Source organism: Psammomys obesus, unplaced genomic scaffold (genome assembly GCF_907164565.1).
Source record: "Psammomys obesus unplaced genomic scaffold, mPsaObe1.curated_primary_1811, whole genome shotgun sequence".
Taxonomy (NCBI): domain Eukaryota; kingdom Metazoa; phylum Chordata; class Mammalia; order Rodentia; family Muridae; genus Psammomys; species Psammomys obesus.
In genome coordinates, this window is record NW_026596152.1 from 981,518 (window position 1) to 999,169 (window position 17,652).

The window sequence follows — 17,652 nt, forward strand, 5'->3', positions numbered from 1 at the left end:
AAGGAAAGGAGGAGAGGGGAGGAGGAGGAGGGGGAGGAAAGGAGGAGGAGGATGAGGAGGAGGAGGAGGACGAGGAGGAAGAGAGGAGGAGGACGGAGAGGAGGAGAGCTGGGGGCACAGCGGAGGCCCGCGGGCTGCAGGCGGGCGGGCGGAAGGAGGCCGGCGGGGCCCGGCTCACCTGTCCGTCAGGGGGAGGAGCGCGGCCCTGGGGCGCTGCCAGGCCCGCCCTCGGGGCCGCCCCTCGCGGGATTTAAGGCGGCCACTGGGGCGGCCGGCCGCTGCCTCTTCCGCCTCCGCCAGGTGAGAGTCCGCCGCTCGAGGGGGCGCCCGCGGCTGGGCCCGGCGGGGCGCCTCCCGCCCGGCTCCCCGGCCGCCGCCTCCCGCCGCTCGCGCCCCGCCTGGTGCCGCGCGGGGTCGCCCTGGGCCGGAGCTCTGCCCTAGTCCACGCCGCCCGGGGTGGCCAGCGCGCCCACCCCGGCTGCGGGGCACAGCGGGAGCGGGGCCGGCGTGGACCCCGAGGCCTCGAGCCGTGTTTAACGGCTGGTGGCGGCCTGGAGGCCAGCCCGGGCCGAGTGACGCACCCTGCGCCTCGCCCGGAGCGAGCGCCCCCGCCCCCGGCGGCCCAGGCGGCCCCGAGAGCAGCGTCCGAGCGAGCTTGGCTCCGGCCTTAGCCCCTCGCCTAGCGGCCGGCCCAGACACCTGTTTAATTTCTAAAGGCGCCGCCTTGGGTGTGTAAGGAGCCATGACGCTGGGCATCGCCCGGGTGGCGGGCAGTAGTCGTCAGGTCGCGCTTGTGTTTACGTGTGTCTTGGTGTCTCTTGTGTGTGGCGCTGCTGCATCTAGGTACCTTTAATCCGCGGAGGTGTCTCAGGGACACCTGTGTGAGGGTGTGTGGCAGTGTGCCCGCATTTTGTGGCAGGGTATGGGAATGTCTTGGACTTGCGACGGCACGAATCTGATTGTCTCAGGCCTGTTTTGTGGCATGTCTGTAGCTCTCGGGGGTGTGGGGGAGGCAGCCCACCGCGCATGTGTCTTTTGTGTATCTGGGTGTCTCCGCTTTGAGTATGGTAGGCTCGGCTCGGGACTGAGTGTCAGGAGTGCAGGGGCAGGGTGCCACTAAAGCCGTGGCTCTTCGCCTCTGCGCTGCGACCCCCATGGCAAACTTCTTTCTCCAAAAATATTTACATTACGAGTCGTAACCGTAGCAAAATTACAGTCATGCAGCAGTAAGGAAAATGATTTCGTGGTTGGGGTCACCACAGCATGAGGAGCTGTACTCCAGGGTCGCAGGGGTAGGAAGGTGGAGCGCCATAGCCCTAGAGCTAGGACGCCGCTGGGCTTGGTAGCCTGGGCAGGCCACATTCTGTCTCAGAGTTTTCTCAGTGTTGGCCCGAGGAGCAGGCTAGCAGGGGTGTGTGTGTGTGTGTGTGTGTGTGTCTGGCCATGTTCCTGGCTATCCCTGCTCTGTCTCTCTGGTGTACCTGGGGTTTCTGGTGTTCGGAGGGTGGCAGTTCAGACCCTGTCTCTTGCGTCCTCCACAACTGCCCTAGGCTGTGCATTTAAAGGGGCCGCTGTCCTCCTGAGAGCTGCGTCTGCAGACATGCTCCCTGAAGCCAGTTCCCTGTGGCTGCTTCGGCTGCTCCGGGATATGCAGCTGGCGCAGTTCTACCGGCCCATCCTGGAGGAACTCAATGTCACACGGCCCGAACACTTCGACTTTGTGAGGCCGGAGGACCTGGACAGCATTGGCATGGGCCGGCCTGGTGAGGACCCCTGCCCTGTGCCCCCCCACCTCCCCAATGTGGGTCCTGCCCCCTTCTTGCCTGTTCTCTGCATCCCACACCATCCCCCCTTCGCCCGTCTGCTAACCCTGGCCTCCCCCAGCCCAGCGCAGACTTGCCGAAGCCCTGAAGCGGCACCGTTCGGGGATCAAGGCCAAGAACTGGGTCTACAAGGTGTGTGGTAGGACCTGAGGGCTTGTTGAGGGGGTTTGAGGGCTTGTTGAGGGGGTTTGAGGAATGATGGGCGGTTGACCTGGGCTCCACTCACCTGCACCCCTCCCCCCATTTCAGATCCTCGGGGGTCTCGCTCCTGAACAGAAGGAGAGCCCCCCACGCCCAGACAGTTTCCCGTGCCTCCACGAGCCAGAGGGGGGACTCAAGTGTCTGATTCCGGAGGGTGCTGTGTGCAGAGGGGAGCTGCTGGGCTCGGGCTGCTTCGGGGTCGTACATCGAGGGTGGTGGACGCTGCCCAGTGGGCAAAGTGTGAGTGTGCGAGGTACCGAGGCAGCACGCCCTCCGCCCCGGCCTCGGCCCTGTCCCTCTGGGTGCTTACTGGTGCTTCCCCCTCCAGATCCCAGTGGCTGTCAAGTCTCTCCGAGTGGGCCCCGAGGGGCCGGTGGGCACGGAGCTGGGAGACTTCCTGAGGGAGGTGTCTGTCATGATGAAGCTGGATCACCCACACGTGCTGCGGCTGCACGGCCTGGTGCTGGGCCAGCCCCTGCAGATGGTGAGTGGCCGTGCACACCGAGTCCCGCAGCCTCCCCCCCCCCCCCCCCCCCCCCCCCCCGGCTTGGTGGGGCTGATGCTGACTGGCGTGTTCCTGCAGGTGATGGAGCTGGCGCCGCTGGGCTCCCTGCACGCACGCCTGACTGCCCCAGCGCCGACGCCCCCTTTGCCCGTGTCCCTGCTGTGCCTGTTCCTGCGCCAGTTGGCAGGAGCCATGGCGTACTTGGGGTCCCGAGGGCTGGTGCACCGGGACCTCGCCACCCGAAACCTGCTGCTGGCCTCACCTCGCACCATCAAAGTGGCGGACTTCGGGCTGGTGCGGCCGCTGGGCGGTGCCCGGGGACGCTACGTCATGGGTGGGCCACGTCCCATCCCCTATGCCTGGTGAGGGCAGTACTGTGATGATGGTCTGGCCAGCTTGGAACCAGGGCGGGGGTAGGGTGTGTTGGGAAGAGGAAGTGGTTGTTGGTCTTCTAGAGGAGGCAGGACAGAGGTGGCGTTAGGTCAGGCGTCTCAGAAAGGACTTCTGGGGCTAATGCAGCGGGGGTGAGGGCCGGCACCAAGGGAGGGGTGCGGAGGAAGGAAGATAAGTGGGCACCCACCTAGCCACCTTCAATTCCGCCTTCCTCAGGTGTGCCCCAGAGAGTCTGCGCCAGGGAGCCTTCTCCTCAGCCTCTGACGTGTGGATGTTTGGCGTGACGCTGTGGGAAATGTTTTCTGGAGGCGAGGAACCCTGGGCGGGTGTTCCACCATATCTCATCCTCCATCGGCTGGAGAAGGACCGAGCCAGGCTGCCGAGGCCTCCTCTCTGTTCCAGGGCCCTCTACTCCCTCGCCTTGCGCTGCTGGGCCCCGCACCCCGCAGACCGGCCGAGCTTTTCCAGCCTGGAAGGGCTGCTTCAGGAGGTGGGGAGCCCAGACACGCAGAGCCTCTCTTCCCTTATCTGTCTGGCCCAGAGTTCTGTGCGTAAGACAAACATCTCTTGGTGCCTGGGCTTGAATCCGGGACGCAGCTCTGAGCTAAACAGACACAGTCCCTCCCTATCTGCAGGAAGCTCAGGGCCCCGAGGAGGCAGCTAGGGGCTACAAAGATGCAGCTGAAGACGTGGTGTCTGCTTCTGGGCCACAGGGAGAGGCGCAGAAAAGAGAGCAATAGGTTTTCACGGGAGCTTGACAAGCCAAAAAAGAGAAATTGTGCATGGGAGGGCAAGCAGAAGCAACGAGGCTGCAGAGCTTCATCAGGTAGTTTAGAACTCACAGCCCGCGTGGTGCCCTCAGCTGCACATTTTTGTCCTTAGCAGCTCCAGGAGGGGAGCATTCTTAATCTCTAACAGATGGGGCACTTCAGGCTCGGACACACTGAGGGCAGCCGCAGCCGGTGACTTCAGAGCTGTGCCCTAAGTCAGTCTATGTACCGTTAAAGCTCTTCACCCCGAGGCCACGTGGGACCTGGAAGGATGAGGGTCAGAGTCGTTACGTCAGTCCAGCGGGGTCAGAGTACCTGGTGTGACAGGGAGAGAGGCCGGGAGGCAGGAGCAACGGAGAGAGCTCCAGATCAGAGCTGAGGCAGTGGGCCCTGGGGAGGAGCCGAAATGCCCCTGACCTGTGTGGGAGGCAGACCCGGTGGGCTTGGGTGTGAACAGGATGGTTCTCCCTTGGTGGCATGTCCAGCACGGCATGGAGTCCAGGCCAGCAACCTCCTCACTTGCTACTGCAGTGAGGAGACAGGATGGGCGCACAGAGGCCTACATGGTGTGAATTTATTTGATGGACACAGAGGAAGGGCCTTCCTCTTGTTTCTCTTCTCACCCTATGACTTAGGCCAAAAGCCCAGACACCCTTTCTTCTGTCTCCGCAGGCGAGGCTTTCTGAGGGACGTTGTGTGAGGGAGGTCACAGAGCCAGGGGCTCTGCGGATGGAGCCCGGTGACCCCATCACTATCATTGATGGCAGGTGACGGCCTTATGTCCCCTAAGAGCTGTCCCAGTCCTCTTGACGCCCAGTCGGTCTCTTCATTTTCCTCTCTGAATGTTGGTCTTATGGGTCTTTTCCTTTTCCCACTGTGCCCTGCGCAGTCCTGCCCTCCCCGCTGGAGCCCTGCCTGCTCCACAGTGCCCTTTTGTGTGGGAGAAAGGCTTCCTTCCTCCAGGCAGATGTAGTCACAGGATACACGGCCTGACAGCTGAATTCAGCCTGAGACCAGCTGCGCTTTCCCCTCTTCCTCCATCCTCTTCCCACAGCCCGGACGCCGCAACCTGGAGGGGCCAGAATGGTCGCACCTTCAAAGCGGGCAGCTTTCCGGCTTCAGCAGTGGCACTGGCAGACTCGGGTTCACCGCTTACCCACCCCGCCCACAGAGGTTCCCCTGCCCGCGGAGAGAGGTGCCGAGGAAGCCCAGATGGGTGAGGCGCTGGAAGGGTCGGGGACAGGGTTGCGTTGGAGGGACTGGCCAAGCACAGTGATGTCTCTGGAAGAAGACTTGGGACCCAGGAGTGAGAAGGGACTTGCCCCAGCTGGCGCCTCCCCTGGGGGAGGGGTCTCAGCCTGTGAGCCCCATTTCTTTTTGGAAGGAGGCCATGATGTGGGTGAGTGGACGGGGAAGAGCTGGGTCACTCTCTCACCGGGACAGGGAGAAGTCAAAGTTTCAGGAGCTGCCCCCGGCACAGAGTCAGAGAAGGAAGGAGCCCCTGCAGAGGATGAGGGGTGAGTGGCAGAGCCCAGGGGCCCAGGAGCAACCCTGCAGCTCCCCTTCCCGACCCTGACCCATACCCTTGACATATAACTTCCTTCCTCCAAATTCCGTCTTGGGACAGACTGCCTATGTATTTGTTTTGTTCTTTGGGAAAGGGTTTCACTGTGCAGCCATGGCTGTCCTGGAACTCACTCTGTAGACCAGGCTGGCCTTGAACTCAGAGCTCTGGCTGTCTCTGCCTCCTGAGTGCTGGGATTAGAGGTGTGCACCACCACCTCCTGGTATACTTTAAGACCTTAAGATTGGAGGTATCCCTGATTTCCCCACTGGACAGCATCTCCTGGCTCTGGCTCCCAGGGACTGTTCTTTGGGCTCCTAACTGCCTCGGTATAATTTGCATACCTGTCCTGCTGTCGCACCTAACATACAGACACCCGAGAATGGGGCCAGCTAGCTTACCTGAATATTCCTACAAACTGACCCAGCCCAGTGCAGACAGACCCAGAGCAGGAAGGAGGGCCTCCTCTCAAGCCATTTCTTTCTCAACCCAAGGCATTTCCAAGAGTTTGGAGTCAGTTCTGTCTCTGGGGCCCCGACCCACAGGAGGCGGTTCAAGCCCTCCCGAACTTCGGCATACCAGAGCCTCCCAGGGGCCTCCTCGCCCACCAGACCTGCCTCCTCGCCCACTTTTCGTCTCCAGCTCTTCTCAGCCCACCCAGCCCCACAAAGTACCGCCTCCCTGGCCCAGAGGAGAACCCTCACACAACCACCGCACTGGAGTTCCCGGGGCCAGCAAAGCCACAGTCCCCTCCGGAGGCCCCTGGTCAGCAGACCCTGAGTGGCAGGGGAAGATTAAGGAGGTGAGCTCTCACTGAAATGACTTGCTGTTCGAGGGACCTCTGGGTTGGGACGAGAGCTGAGCGAGGATTTATCCCCACAGGTAGAGCTGAGCGTACACGGGGTCACCTACCAGGAGTGCCAGGTGGCGCTCAGAGCCGCTGGGGGGGGATGTGGCCTCTGCCATCCAGAGCCTCAAGGTAAACCTAGGCCCTCAGCAGGCTCCCCGGCCTCCTGATCTGCCCTCTAGTGGTCAGCTGCCCTCCCTCTGGCCCGTACAGGTAGAGCAGCTCTTCCACCTCAGCGACCTGTCCAGAGCGGACTGTCGGCGCATCCTGCAGCGTCACCAGTGGGACCTGCCAGCAGCCAGCCGCTACGTCCTGGCCCGGCCCTGAGCTCTACATCCTCAGGGAGAGATGCCAGCGTGGTGCACCTGGTCCACGTAGGCCTGGCCTCAGCGACCACACAGAACCGTGAGGTCTTGTCAGAGGCAGACTTGCACACCCAGGAGACTGTACCTGTGAGGAGGTGCAGGGAGTGTGTTGGGCCCCTGGGGCCAGGCACCACTTCCTGCGAGCCCCACTCCTTCACCTCTGAGGCCTTAAGGACCTTTGACTGGACCGAGAAGGATGGAGTCTGCTCAGCCTCATGCATTCCCAATAGGACTTGGACAGGAAACGCTGCGGAGGGCCCCCACTCACCACAGACGGCAGCTAAGGAGCTGCGCTGGACTGCAGGCAGCCCTCAGACCCGACGTCAGCTACCTCACTGGGCTCTGCCGGATGCCTTCCTAGATACTGACCCAGGGGCCTTGGCCCGGATGGCTGTGGTTTGGTCCAGAGTCAACGTGAATGCTGAAAACTGACTTCCTGACTCAAGGACCCCCTGCCCCTTAATCCAAGTAAAACAGATGATTGTCTTATTGGGGCTATAGCCCAGCGATACCCCCCTTTGTTTGACCCCACCCCCAACCTCTCCCATCCCATACACCTTCCGAAGTTTAGAAAGTCTCCGAGTTTATATGAGTAACATACAAAGACACAGTCTCCTTCCTCCAGCGGGGAAAGGAAGGGGTTGACGGTTGAAGAAGGCACAGGGGAGCTGTAGAGAGCACCAGAAGGGCCCAGCATCTGCAGCTATTAGTGAGGAGGCAGGGTGCCTTCAGGGTGCACACTGAAGCTAAGGGAATCGGCTGGCTAACGTGTCTGCCATCTTTGGTGCTGCTTGCCTTTTACCCACAAGCCCTGGGTTCCAAAGGCCTCTTCCTGGGCAGAGGCCGTGGAGAAAGGCCAGGAGTGGGTAGAAAGTTTAGAAGCTAGTATTCCTGTGTGCATAGAGACTGCTGGGCCATGGCCAACAGGGTGGGAGGGTTTTCATACATGCTCTTCTGCAGGGCTGGGGGGGAGGGGCGGGTCACAGCGGCTCCCAACAATTCAAGCCACCCGACATCCGCTGTAGTGTATACCAAGGAAAGGGCTGCTTCGGGAGCGACAGGCGGCCAGGGCCAATGACCATCTTGAGTTCTGGCTGAGGTGATGGTCTCCTCGTCCTGAGGTGGCTTCTAACTGGTGACGGCAGAGGGTCCAGCGCCTCCTCGCTTCTCGAAGAACATGTAGTCCTAAGGGACAGCCAGCGTCAGTGGCCGGTCTGGCCCGGGCGAGGCGGCCCGGCTGGGCTCAGCTCTGGGCTGACCCCTGCAGCCCACCATCCATATCCCTAGCTGTCTAGCGAAGGGGCCCGGGACTGAACCAAGTTTCAGGTAGCAGGAAAGGAGAGGCAGGGAGGGGAGGGCGGGGCAGCCGACTCACAATGAGGAACGTGGCTCCCAGCAGCACAGCCTTCACCCTCACGTCGAGGTCTACGGGGAACTGGAGGCCGAAGTCGTCGGCGTCCGTGAGGGCCTCCCGGAGCAGCCCTCCCCACTCCTTGCTGATGCGGCCCACACTTCGGGATTCGTCCTTCGTCTTCACCTGCAGGGAGGGAAGGACCACCCCCTGGGGAAGAGGCCGCAGCCTCCCCAGCCTCCCGCCTCACTCTATAGTTGCATGTGTGAGCTGTGTAGACAGTTCTCTGTGAACCTGCCCAGTAGAGCTGGGTTCGCCTGTGACAGCGGGGAAATGAGATACTCTAGGTTACAGGTGCAAAGTGAAGATCAGGATTTAGATTCGGATCTGTCGCTTTCCAAAGGCGTGACGTAACTGCGGGTCAGTGATAAGCGGCCAGCTTAGCACAGTACCCCTGGCACCCGTGTTTGGGGCGCCCTACACAGAGGAGCCTAGCTGAGAGGGCAAAGGCAGGTGTCAAAAATGCTCCCAAAACTATGATTTTTTTGGAGCCCCTCCCAGCCCTGCATAGGAGCCCCAGCTAGAGGCCCCAACCCTAGCAGACAGGTGCCAACAGGTGGCTCTCTGAGCCCAGCAGCAGCAAGGCCCGTGGAAACGCTAACTCGGTGACCTGGCCCAGTGAGGAGAACTGAAGTCATTTCCTTCTACCTCGGGTGCATCCTCCTCCCTCCACATGCCGCAGCTGCAGGAAACTTCCCGCCCGCAGCCGGTCCCAGGCTCGGCATGGCCGGCCGCTGCCCACTCGCAGTCCCGAGAGCGAGGCTCAAGACCGCGCCAAGGGCCGCCGACCCCTGAGACCTGCACTGTAGGGAGGGCATTCCCACGGAGAGCACTTCTCTCCCACAGCGCCCTGGCACAGAAACTCCCTCTGACCAGCCAGGTGACTCACTTTTACAGGCAACCCTGGGTGACGCCCTCTACGGCAAGAAACCTGTCCTCTCCCCCTCATCTGGACGGGGACTCGGCCCCCAGGGAACTCAGAGCCCACGGAGGGGTGAAGTGCCCCCCAGCCTTATTCTGAAATTCTCACCACCTGGGTTCTTCTGGCTGGGGGGGGGGGGAGGAGGAGGCCTCAGGCAGGACGTCACCTGGACTCAGGTTGGATGAGTCATTTGGACTTCTAAGTTTGCAGGACAAGCCCAGGGTTAAATTAAGGGAGGGTCCATGCTTACAGACAGGCTCAGCAGCTACGGGGGTTCAGCCCCTGGCCGACCTAAGCAGTGAGGACGGCTAAGAGACGACAGTCCTCCACCTGAGATCAGGCTGGCCCCTCCTCCAGGCTACATGGCTGTAGGGAACAGAGCCTGTTCTGTAGGGAACAGAAGATGATGGCTTCTTTCCTCTTTCTGTCTTGTTCTTTTTTGGGTTGTTTCTGACAGGGTCCCTCTATATGGACCTGGCTGTCCTGGAACTCACTCTGTAGACCAGGCTGGCCTCAAACTCAGGAACCCACCTGCCTCTGCCTCTCCAGTGCTGGGATTACAGGGTGCTTTTACAGGCTCACACAGATTTGGAGTGATAAGATTAGGAGTGAGGCCTCAGGCCTGCCATTAGCACTCTGTTTTCCTAGTTACGTTGACGTCTTAGCTGAGTGATTGTGTGTGTGTGCCTGTGTGCGTGTGCGTGTGTGTGTGCGTGCGTGTGCAGGACCACTTTCACCAGTCGATTCTCTTCTACCACGTGGGACTCACAGCTAGAACTCGGGTTGTCCGACTTGGCGGCAGGTACCTTTACGTCAAAGACACCTCATCAGCCCCTCTCGATCGGTGAAGGGCCTGGAACGACCCCACCTTACAATACCTCGAAGTTGGTGTCTGTGCCGCAGCCACACGTCCAGCAAGGCCCCACCACCCGAAGGACCGTCTGGCGGTCGGCGTCAAGGATGGAGAACTTGGGAAGGAAGGGGTGCCAGGTCTGCAGCACGTGGCCGACGGTGGTGCCGGGCGGAGCCTGGACCTCCATCTGGGGAGGGCGACGAGGTACGGTCAGGCCCGGCGCGCGGCCGCAGCTCGCCACCAGCTCAGACCCTCGCAGGCCTCCGCGCCTGCCCAGACCCCGCTCTGGGCCGCTCGGCTCCCCGCCGTGCCCACCTCCTGCAGGCCACAGGAACAGCAGCCGCAGCGGAGCGGGCGGAGGAGGCGGAGCACCTCGCGGTCCCCCAGGTCGGCCAGGCGGACGCGCAGCGGCCGGCGGGCGCCGCAGCACAGACGGGCGCAGCAGTTGCTCTCCTCAGCGGCCTGCGCCAGCTGCTGGCCGGTCCCCGAGCGCAGCTCATACCTGTTACAGGTCTCCCAGCCTAGGAGAGCTGTGAAGGGCGACAGGCTGAGGCCCCGGGCCTCACCTGCCCCGAAGCTCACCACCGCGCGCGGCTCGGGAAGCCCAGCTCGCTCCTCTACTCACTTTCCACGCGTTCGGCCTTCTGATGGATCAAGATCTGGTCGGCCTGTAGGGTTGGGAGCGGCGGGGACTTAGCCGTCGGCCCGAACGGAACGGCGGCTCTCCTCGCAGACGCCCTCCCTCCCACTCACCTGCACTAGGAACTCGAGGCCAGAAGGCACCCCTGGCAGAGGCAAGAAGGGAGCAGGAGACCCCGGGCCCACGGGGCCTGGCGAGGGGAAGAGAGCGAAGCCTGGCGCGGGGGCGGGCACCTGGGCAGGCACTGGGGCCTGCGCTGGTCCAGGATGCAGTGCGGGCTCCGGATACCCAGCTGTCACCGGGTAGGGGGGCGGGGGCGCAGGGGCATAGCCTTTGGGGGGCAAGTAGCCTGTAGGGGAACATTAGAGAGTCACCTGTGGCCTCATCCTCTGGTCTCTCAGCCCGAGGACCAGGAGCGCCCGCGGGAAACGTAGGAAGAGGCAGAGAACGATGGGGCGGGGGCCAGGGCGGCGGCTCCCCAGGGGGAAGGGAGGGCCCCACGCAGCCAGTCTGCGCACATTCCTGGAGAATGTGTTCGACACCCGGCACCCAAGTTCGCGAGTGGGGGGATAACGGAGACCCCCGGTCTAGCGCCCACGTACCTGCCATGGGAAGGGGAGGGGAGTCTCGGGCTGTGGGCGTCCCGGAGGCTCAGTTCTGGAGTGGGGACAGCCAGACAGACACAGACACAAAGACGGACAGGCAGAGACGGAGAGGCGGCTGTGCCCAGCGCGTGCCCAGGGTCTCTTGGGCGGCGCCTAGGACTCGGGGGAGAAACCGAAAGTGTCAGCGGGCGGGGCGGGGTACCTGGGACCCTGAATTTCCTTTGGGGCCCCAGGACCGCCCCCTCCCTTTGTTCTCCCATTTTCCCTGGAGATGGCTGTTGGCAGACGTCAGGGCAGACGGACCTGCGGTCACACAGACGACCTGACCCCGAGGAAGGTCTCCCTGACCCCTCCACGGTCCGGCTCACCTGAAACCCCCAGATTTGGCCGGGGCGGGGGGAGCACGCACTCCGGGGCTCGCGGGCGCCGGCGTGGGCGGGCCCAGGGCCTGGCCCCACCCCCGGGCCGCCAAGCCCCGCCCCCGGGGGCATCTGCGCAGAAAGCCGGCGCTTCTGCTCCCGGTGCGCCCCGCTCGCCCTGGTCCCGCCCCTTCCGCTCGGACTGCAGAGGCGTGGAGACCCGGGCTGTCCGCGGGGACTGCGGCCGCGTCCCCAGCGCCGCTCCAGACCCCGGGGCCGCCTCCCCGGGGCGGTCGGCCTCGCTGGCGCGGCGGAGCGCCGCTCCCACTCCTGCCTGGCTTCCAGGGGTGGTTCGGCGTCCTCCCTGGCGCAGCGCTGACCCCGCTCGGTTCAGGCGCGCCCATCACACGCGTGACAGGCAGCCAGAAGGTATCAGCGATGACTGTGCGTGACGTGGGGCTCGGGAGAGACGCTTAGAAGGGGACAGGCCCCCGTTCTCCTGCGTGGCGGCGGCACGCAGGAAGCGAGAGGCAGGAGGAGAGCCACAAGTTTGAGGCCAGTCTCTTCTCCTAGGGAGCTCCAGACTAAATCAGGGCTACAGCGGCCAGACTGTCTCCAAAGACCCCCTCCCCCACAGGAGAAAGCACAGCATCAGGCAGGTGTGGTGGCTCTGGTCCGTAATTGGAGCACTTCGGAGACCACGAGTTCCAGGTCAGCTTGGGAGCGAGACGCTGTTAATAAAACAACGCCGGGCGGTGGTGGCCTCTGAGTTCGAGGCCAGCCTGGTCTAGGAAGGGAGCTCCAGGACAGCCAGGGCTCCACAGAGAAACCCTGCCTCAAAAAACCAAACCAAAACGAAAAAAACAGCCCACCACGTCTGCCTGGGTCTCACTTGTTACAGATTAATGCCTGGGATGCGACGCAGACAGGGAACTCCAGTTTTTGTTGTACAGCCGAGGACCACTGCGTTAGAATCCAGGAGGCTGGAGGCAGGCAGAGGCGAGGAGGAGATTCTTGCCGAAATCTGGACATAGTGTGATGGGTTGGGGGCGGGAGGAGTAGCGGTGGTGTGCTGTGCGTCTGAGGAAACATGACTTCTCTGTGGCTCAGAGGTGTAAGGAGAGACATCTGGAAGTTGACTCAGCCCTGGCCTCCACAGCACAGACCCCGCTCTGCTCTGCTCAGCCGCTACTGCCTGCCCATCCAGGCCCTGGTTTCCTGTGTCCTGTTCCTGTTCCTTTTCTTTTGGGGACCCAGCATGTGAGCTGAGTGTTAACAGAGTTCTAAACGAGCCCTTTCAGTGTAACACCTTGTACTTTGAGGTCTGCTTTTTTTTTTTTTATGTGTGTGTGTGTCTGCCTCCACACCAGACACATGCAGTGGTCAGGTGTCGGGTCCCCTAGAACTGGACTTTCAGAGTTGTGAGCTGCCATGTGTGTTCTGAGACTCAAACCCAGGCCCTCTGGATGAGCAGCCAGGGCTTTGACCCGCTGGGCCATCTTGAGCCCCCTGAATAGCAATTTCTTGGTTTTAGAACGTGATGGAGGAGAAGTTATGTCACAGCTCAGCCAGTTTAACTTAAAACCACATAAGCAGAGCAACTTGGTCAGTTCTTTTATTTGAAACAGGGTCTCACGATGTTGCCCTGGATGTCCTGGAATTCACTGTGTAGCCCAGGTTAGCCTCCCATTCACAGAGATACATACCTGTCTCTCCTCCAGCGCTGGGGTTAAAGGCCCCTCACCACTGTGCCCAGCGGTGTTGTTCATTCCACTAATAACAACCCTGTCTACAAAAACAACAAAACAAAACAAAGAAAAAGAAATCTGCCCCTGGCACAATGTTTAGGAACTGTTTCAACTCTGGTCTTATTAATAGGGTGCTAACAGCTCACCCTTCCTGTGTGCACGTGTGTGTGGTGTGGGGAAGCCCATTTTGAGAGTTAATTGGCCCAACACTCAGCTATGTCCCGGCCCTTGGTTTATCATACGCTTGCCCTACACAGAAGGCACTCGCAACCCAATCCTGTTCCCTTGACAACTCCACCTTGGCTTTAAGCCTGGGGAACCAAATCCTTGTGTCCCTACCTTTGCCTTGCGCTCCCTTCAAATTGTGCAGTCCACAGGAAATGCTTCAGTCCACACCACAGGCCTCTTCCTCTTGATCCCTGTCTCTTGCTCCCACCCGTAGGTTCCATTCGCATGCCCTGTGACACCGGAATTGTCTCACTAATGCGTGCTTTTGCTCAACATGGCCCTTAAACATTTTGACAAGCCAAGCCTATTGCTCAGGTACTGTAGTCCCAAGTACTAGGGATATGGAAGCAAGAGGCTCGAGTCCAGAGTCATCCGTGGATGCACACGAAGAGACATGCGCTCACCTCAAAGGGTGATTTCAATAAGCATGGCCCCCAGCCGGTGGAACTGTCGAGGAATGAAGTGTGGTCCTGCTGGAGGCGGGGCTTCACATCACCTCCAGTTGGCTTTCCTCCTGGTGCGTGTTGACGGAGATGTGATCCCTCAGCTACTGACCCACTGCCTGCTGCCATGCTACAGGGAACATGGCAGCAACTCGAACAAACTCTTCTGTAAGTTGCCTTGGTCACAGCGTCTTTTTAACATTTACTTATTTATACATCACTCCAGAAGGGGGCACCAGATCTCACTCTCGGTGGCTGTGAGCCACCATGTGGGTGCTGGGAATTGAACTCAGGACCTCTGGATTAGTAGCCAGTGCTCTGAACCCGAGTCTCTCCAGCCCCCACGTCATGGTGTCTTATCACGGCCATAGAAAAGTAACTAAGACACAAACCCAACAGAAGAAGCTGCAGCTCAGAGTGGGTGGGACGGAGCGCTGGCTGTGCAAGCCTGGGGACTTGAGTTTTATTCCCAGAGCCCACGCTTGAAGGAGGGAGCCAGCTCTAGAAATTTGTCCATTTACCTGCACACTACACACCCACACAAATACAATAATAATAAATTTTAAAAATGAAAGGGACCTGCAGCTTAGCAGAGGCTACGGGAGGAGACAGAGTCTTAAAAGTATGCAGATTAGCCAGGTTCGGCGGGAGGCAGACCCAGCCACCTGCACCCTCCATCCGGGGTTTCCTAGTTGGATGCCACACTGGTTACTTTCTCTCTCTCTTTCTCTTTTCCCTCTGTGTAGACTGGGCCAGCCTTGAACTCACAGCTCTGCCTGCCTTGGCCTCCCCAGGGCTGGGATGGCTTCTCTCAGCCTGTCTAGCTGTTCCTTTTGCCTGGACTACATTTCTCCCCTTTGGTCATGGTGGGTGGGCTGGAGACCACTCAGTGCTTGGAAGCACTGTCTGCTCTTCTAGAGGTCCTGAGTCCAATTCCCAGCACCCACATGGTGGCTCACAGCCATCTATCTGCTGCCCTCTGCTGGCCTGCAGGTGCACATGCAGTCAGAGCACTCGTGCTTAAAATAAATGTTTTAAAAGTAAAAACAGAACAGTCCAGTCTACAGACACTGCTGCCGTCACCATCCCGGGCCTAGACCACCTTGTCTTCTGTTCTGAGAGTGTTGTATAGCCTAACCTGGCCTCAGACTTGTGATCTCCAGCACCCTGTTTTCCAGGTACCACACAGGCCACCACAATCTAGCTTTGCCCTACAAAGCACAGGTAGTGCAATACATCGAAGGGGCGCAGTTTGTTTCCCTATCCCTTCCATCTCCACGTATGCCCGCGTGGCAAGGCTGGACGCCCAGCTACTAAGTTCCAGGCAGTTGTGAGCTGCAGGGTGGGTGCGGGGATTTGACTTGGGAAGAGCAGCCAGTGCTCTTAACTGCTGAGCCGTCTCTCCAGCCCAACCGTGCACACTTTCGTTTTCTGAAGGTGTGCACTCTGGAAAGTATGGCGTCTCCCTAAGTGAATGGCGTTTTCAGTAATCCTGTTCAGTTCTGTCTCTTTTTTTGTCCTACTTCACTAGGACCTGCTTGGTGAGGCCTGCCCATCTACAGCCTCGGCAGGAACATGAGCCACGGCCCGGCTGAAGAGGGATTCCTTTCCTTTGCACCTGACAGCCGTGGTCCTTGTGTGTTTAATTGGTTTCTACTGCCAATTAAGTAGCTCCATCAGGGAAGGCCACCATCTGCCCCTGTTGGCCCTCAGTACTGCCACCTCAACACTGGCTTACTAAATGTTCCCTAGACACCTTTCAGTTCTCTCCATCCTGAGTGTCAAGCCTGCCTCGTGACTGTGTCAGCCATAAAGATCAGTGATGCCCAAACCCTTCCTCCTTCTACCTCCGCCTCTGTTCACTGAATGTCCACACACCTCCTGTAAGGGTCATCTCAAGCACAACATTTCCAACGTCCAATACATAACTCTGTCCTCTGAGGCCCAGCATAGTTTAAAACCAATCACAGGCCTGTTCCGTTTGGCCCTGCGCTCACTACTAGATTATGTGGGTATGTAACACATTTGTTTCACCAGGTAGAGACCTTCGTAAAGGGTATCCTGGACTAGCAGGGCTAAACCTTACCACCCTCAGGTTACCCAGATTCTAATGAAGGTGGGCGCACACACCTTCAATTCCAGCAGTCAGGAGGCAGCTGGGCATATAACTCAACAAAAGAGAAACTGCCTAAGATTTCCAGGGCTTTCTGTTGTGTCTTTTGAGACAGGGTTTCTCTGTGTAGCTCTGGCTGTCCTGGACTCCCTTTGTCTCCCAAGTGCTGGGATTTCAGGCACACCACACCGCATTTCCAAGGTATCAATCCTATCCACTGGAATAAGCATTCCCATAAGCTCCATGAGTAAAATTACTAAAATCCACATTCCCACGTGCTCCTTAGATAAGCTAATGTGTTCTGTATGAGTCCTGTGCACCATTGCCACACCTTGTAAAAAGCAGAATTCCATTACTAGGGTTTATTTTTAAGTCAGAAATGGGAAGAATTCAAAGGTTGCCTCTCTACCCTCCCTTGCTCAAGGTTAGATAAGTGAAGGCTGCAAAGTTATTTATGTGCCTTTTTCTTTTATTTCTTTTCTGCTTCAACACCCCCTCGCCCCATATCCTCTGCGCCCGATTACCAGAAAGGCCAGGACTGGGCAGTTAAACAAAAGACCTCAAAAAGCCAAGGCAAGCCAGCCCAAGATTAGCAAGCTGCCTCCAACAGGACCCGCATTCTGGATGCTAGTGTCTCCACTCAGAGCCTGGTAGTAAAAGCTCGTGCAGAATAAGGTAGTTCCAGAGGCTAGCAGTAACCCCGCCTGAAAGATGGAGAACAGAACAAAGGATTTTAAGAACAGAGCAGTCTGACGGAGTGGAAAGGGTTTGATCAGGATTAGGCAAAAGGACTGATTACCCAGAGGGGCTTTCTGCAATGGGGTACCCCTAACAGGGCCAGGCTGTGCAAAAAGTGGTGTTTGTTGGCCTTGTCAAAGAGCTGAAAGAAAAAGAGGAAAGGTTTTCTAAGCAACCCAGGAGCCCAGGAACCTGAAGTTGCTCACAGGACGGAAACCCAATCCCAGCACTTCCGCCTCTGAGGCCCCAGTTTGCTACGGCCCCGCGTGCCCAAAGCCACTGGTTTGCTGTCCTTGCCGCTCTAGGGGCCTGCGCTTCGCTGCCTTCCCATTCACCTCCCCACCCTCTACTTTCAACATCCCAACCCCAGCCCAGTTTAAGGACACCCAGACACTGCGCCCGCAGTCCCCAGTCCCGGAGCCATTACTTCACCTCCTTCCCGTAAGCATCCGGAAACTGGGCGCCTGTGGAGAGAAGCAAAAGTTAGGAGACGCGTGTTGACGCTGACCGCCCCAAGCCCTGGGGGACCACGCGGACACTGGTGCAAGGGGGCATCCCCGGAAGCCTCCGACTGCTGGAAACACGTCGAGTAGGAGCGAGAAGCCTCTGGACCCACCGACAAACCTGACGCTTCGGGCTCCAAGGGATCTCTACTCCCTAAGAGACAGCGCGCTCCCTCTAGGCCCCTCCCCGCACCAGACCCCAAAGATCGCCCCAGCCCGGCTGCACCCCCCGTCCCCTGACCGTGTGCCCCGTAGGAGGCCAAACCCAAGGCCCCAGCTCCGGACAAGGCACCCAGGCGGCGGAAAGCAGCCCCTACCCGGGCCATGGCTGTGGGTGGTCACGCGCGGAGCCAACACCGCCCTGGCCACCCAAGAAGCCAGCCAATCCCGGCCGCCCGTGCAAATAAGGTGCAAAGATGCCCAATCGGGGCTGCGCTCATTTCAGCGCCCCGGCGCCCCTCCACAGGCCTTTGTAAAACTTCTGCTGAATGGAGAAGATGCCTGGCGGGCGGAGACGTAGAACCAATTAGGAGCGGAGGAGCGGCGCGGGAGGAGGCGGGGTCGAGGGCGGGACCGAAGGATTTGCGTCACGGATTGGCCCACTTTCCGAGCTGCTCGCCT

At 59.8% G+C, this 17,652-nt stretch overlaps 3 protein-coding genes across 5 annotated transcripts; 1 reads left to right on the forward strand and 2 right to left on the reverse strand.

The window, feature by feature from the left end:
* The first annotated feature begins 339 nt into the window (after nucleotides 1–339).
* Nucleotides 340–6,504, forward strand: Tnk1 (tyrosine kinase non receptor 1). The gene is given in 14 exon segments (XM_055594339.1): nucleotides 340–728; nucleotides 1,551–1,763; nucleotides 1,885–1,955; nucleotides 2,073–2,264; nucleotides 2,353–2,508; nucleotides 2,608–2,891; nucleotides 3,139–3,412; nucleotides 4,365–4,459; nucleotides 4,747–4,908; nucleotides 5,136–5,209; nucleotides 5,751–6,058; nucleotides 6,139–6,198; nucleotides 6,200–6,235; nucleotides 6,317–6,504. Coding segments are annotated over 13 exon segments (1,989 nt in total). The 5' UTR covers nucleotides 340–728; nucleotides 1,551–1,600; the 3' UTR covers nucleotides 6,431–6,504.
* Nucleotides 6,505–6,947: 443 nt separating this feature from the next.
* Plscr3 (phospholipid scramblase 3) lies at nucleotides 6,948–11,345 on the reverse strand. 3 transcript variants are annotated; one of them, XM_055594347.1, is made up of 8 exons: nucleotides 11,268–11,345; nucleotides 10,897–11,052; nucleotides 10,408–10,643; nucleotides 10,280–10,322; nucleotides 9,970–10,184; nucleotides 9,680–9,841; nucleotides 7,844–8,005; nucleotides 6,948–7,653 (listed from the first exon to the last, which is right to left on the reverse strand). In XM_055594347.1, exons 2-8 carry the CDS (start codon nucleotides 10,901–10,903, stop codon nucleotides 7,597–7,599), a joined length of 882 nt encoding a protein of 293 aa, XP_055450322.1. In that variant the 5' UTR covers nucleotides 10,904–11,052; nucleotides 11,268–11,345; the 3' UTR covers nucleotides 6,948–7,596. The 3 variants fall into 3 exon arrangements, with proteins under 3 accessions (XP_055450322.1, XP_055450321.1, XP_055450323.1); XM_055594346.1 differs by having other exon boundaries at nucleotides 10,897–11,058; XM_055594348.1 differs by lacking the exons at nucleotides 10,280–10,322; nucleotides 10,408–10,643; nucleotides 10,897–11,052; nucleotides 11,268–11,345 and having other exon boundaries at nucleotides 10,157–10,189.
* A 4,893-nt stretch (nucleotides 11,346–16,238) lies between these two features.
* Tmem256 (transmembrane protein 256) lies at nucleotides 16,239–17,411 on the reverse strand. The gene is made up of 4 exons (XM_055594300.1): nucleotides 17,273–17,411; nucleotides 16,961–16,992; nucleotides 16,590–16,670; nucleotides 16,239–16,494 (listed from the first exon to the last, which is right to left on the reverse strand). Exons 1-4 carry the CDS (start codon nucleotides 17,355–17,357, stop codon nucleotides 16,351–16,353), a joined length of 342 nt encoding a protein of 113 aa, XP_055450275.1. The 5' UTR covers nucleotides 17,358–17,411; the 3' UTR covers nucleotides 16,239–16,350.
* Between the last annotated feature and the right edge of the window lie 241 nt (nucleotides 17,412–17,652).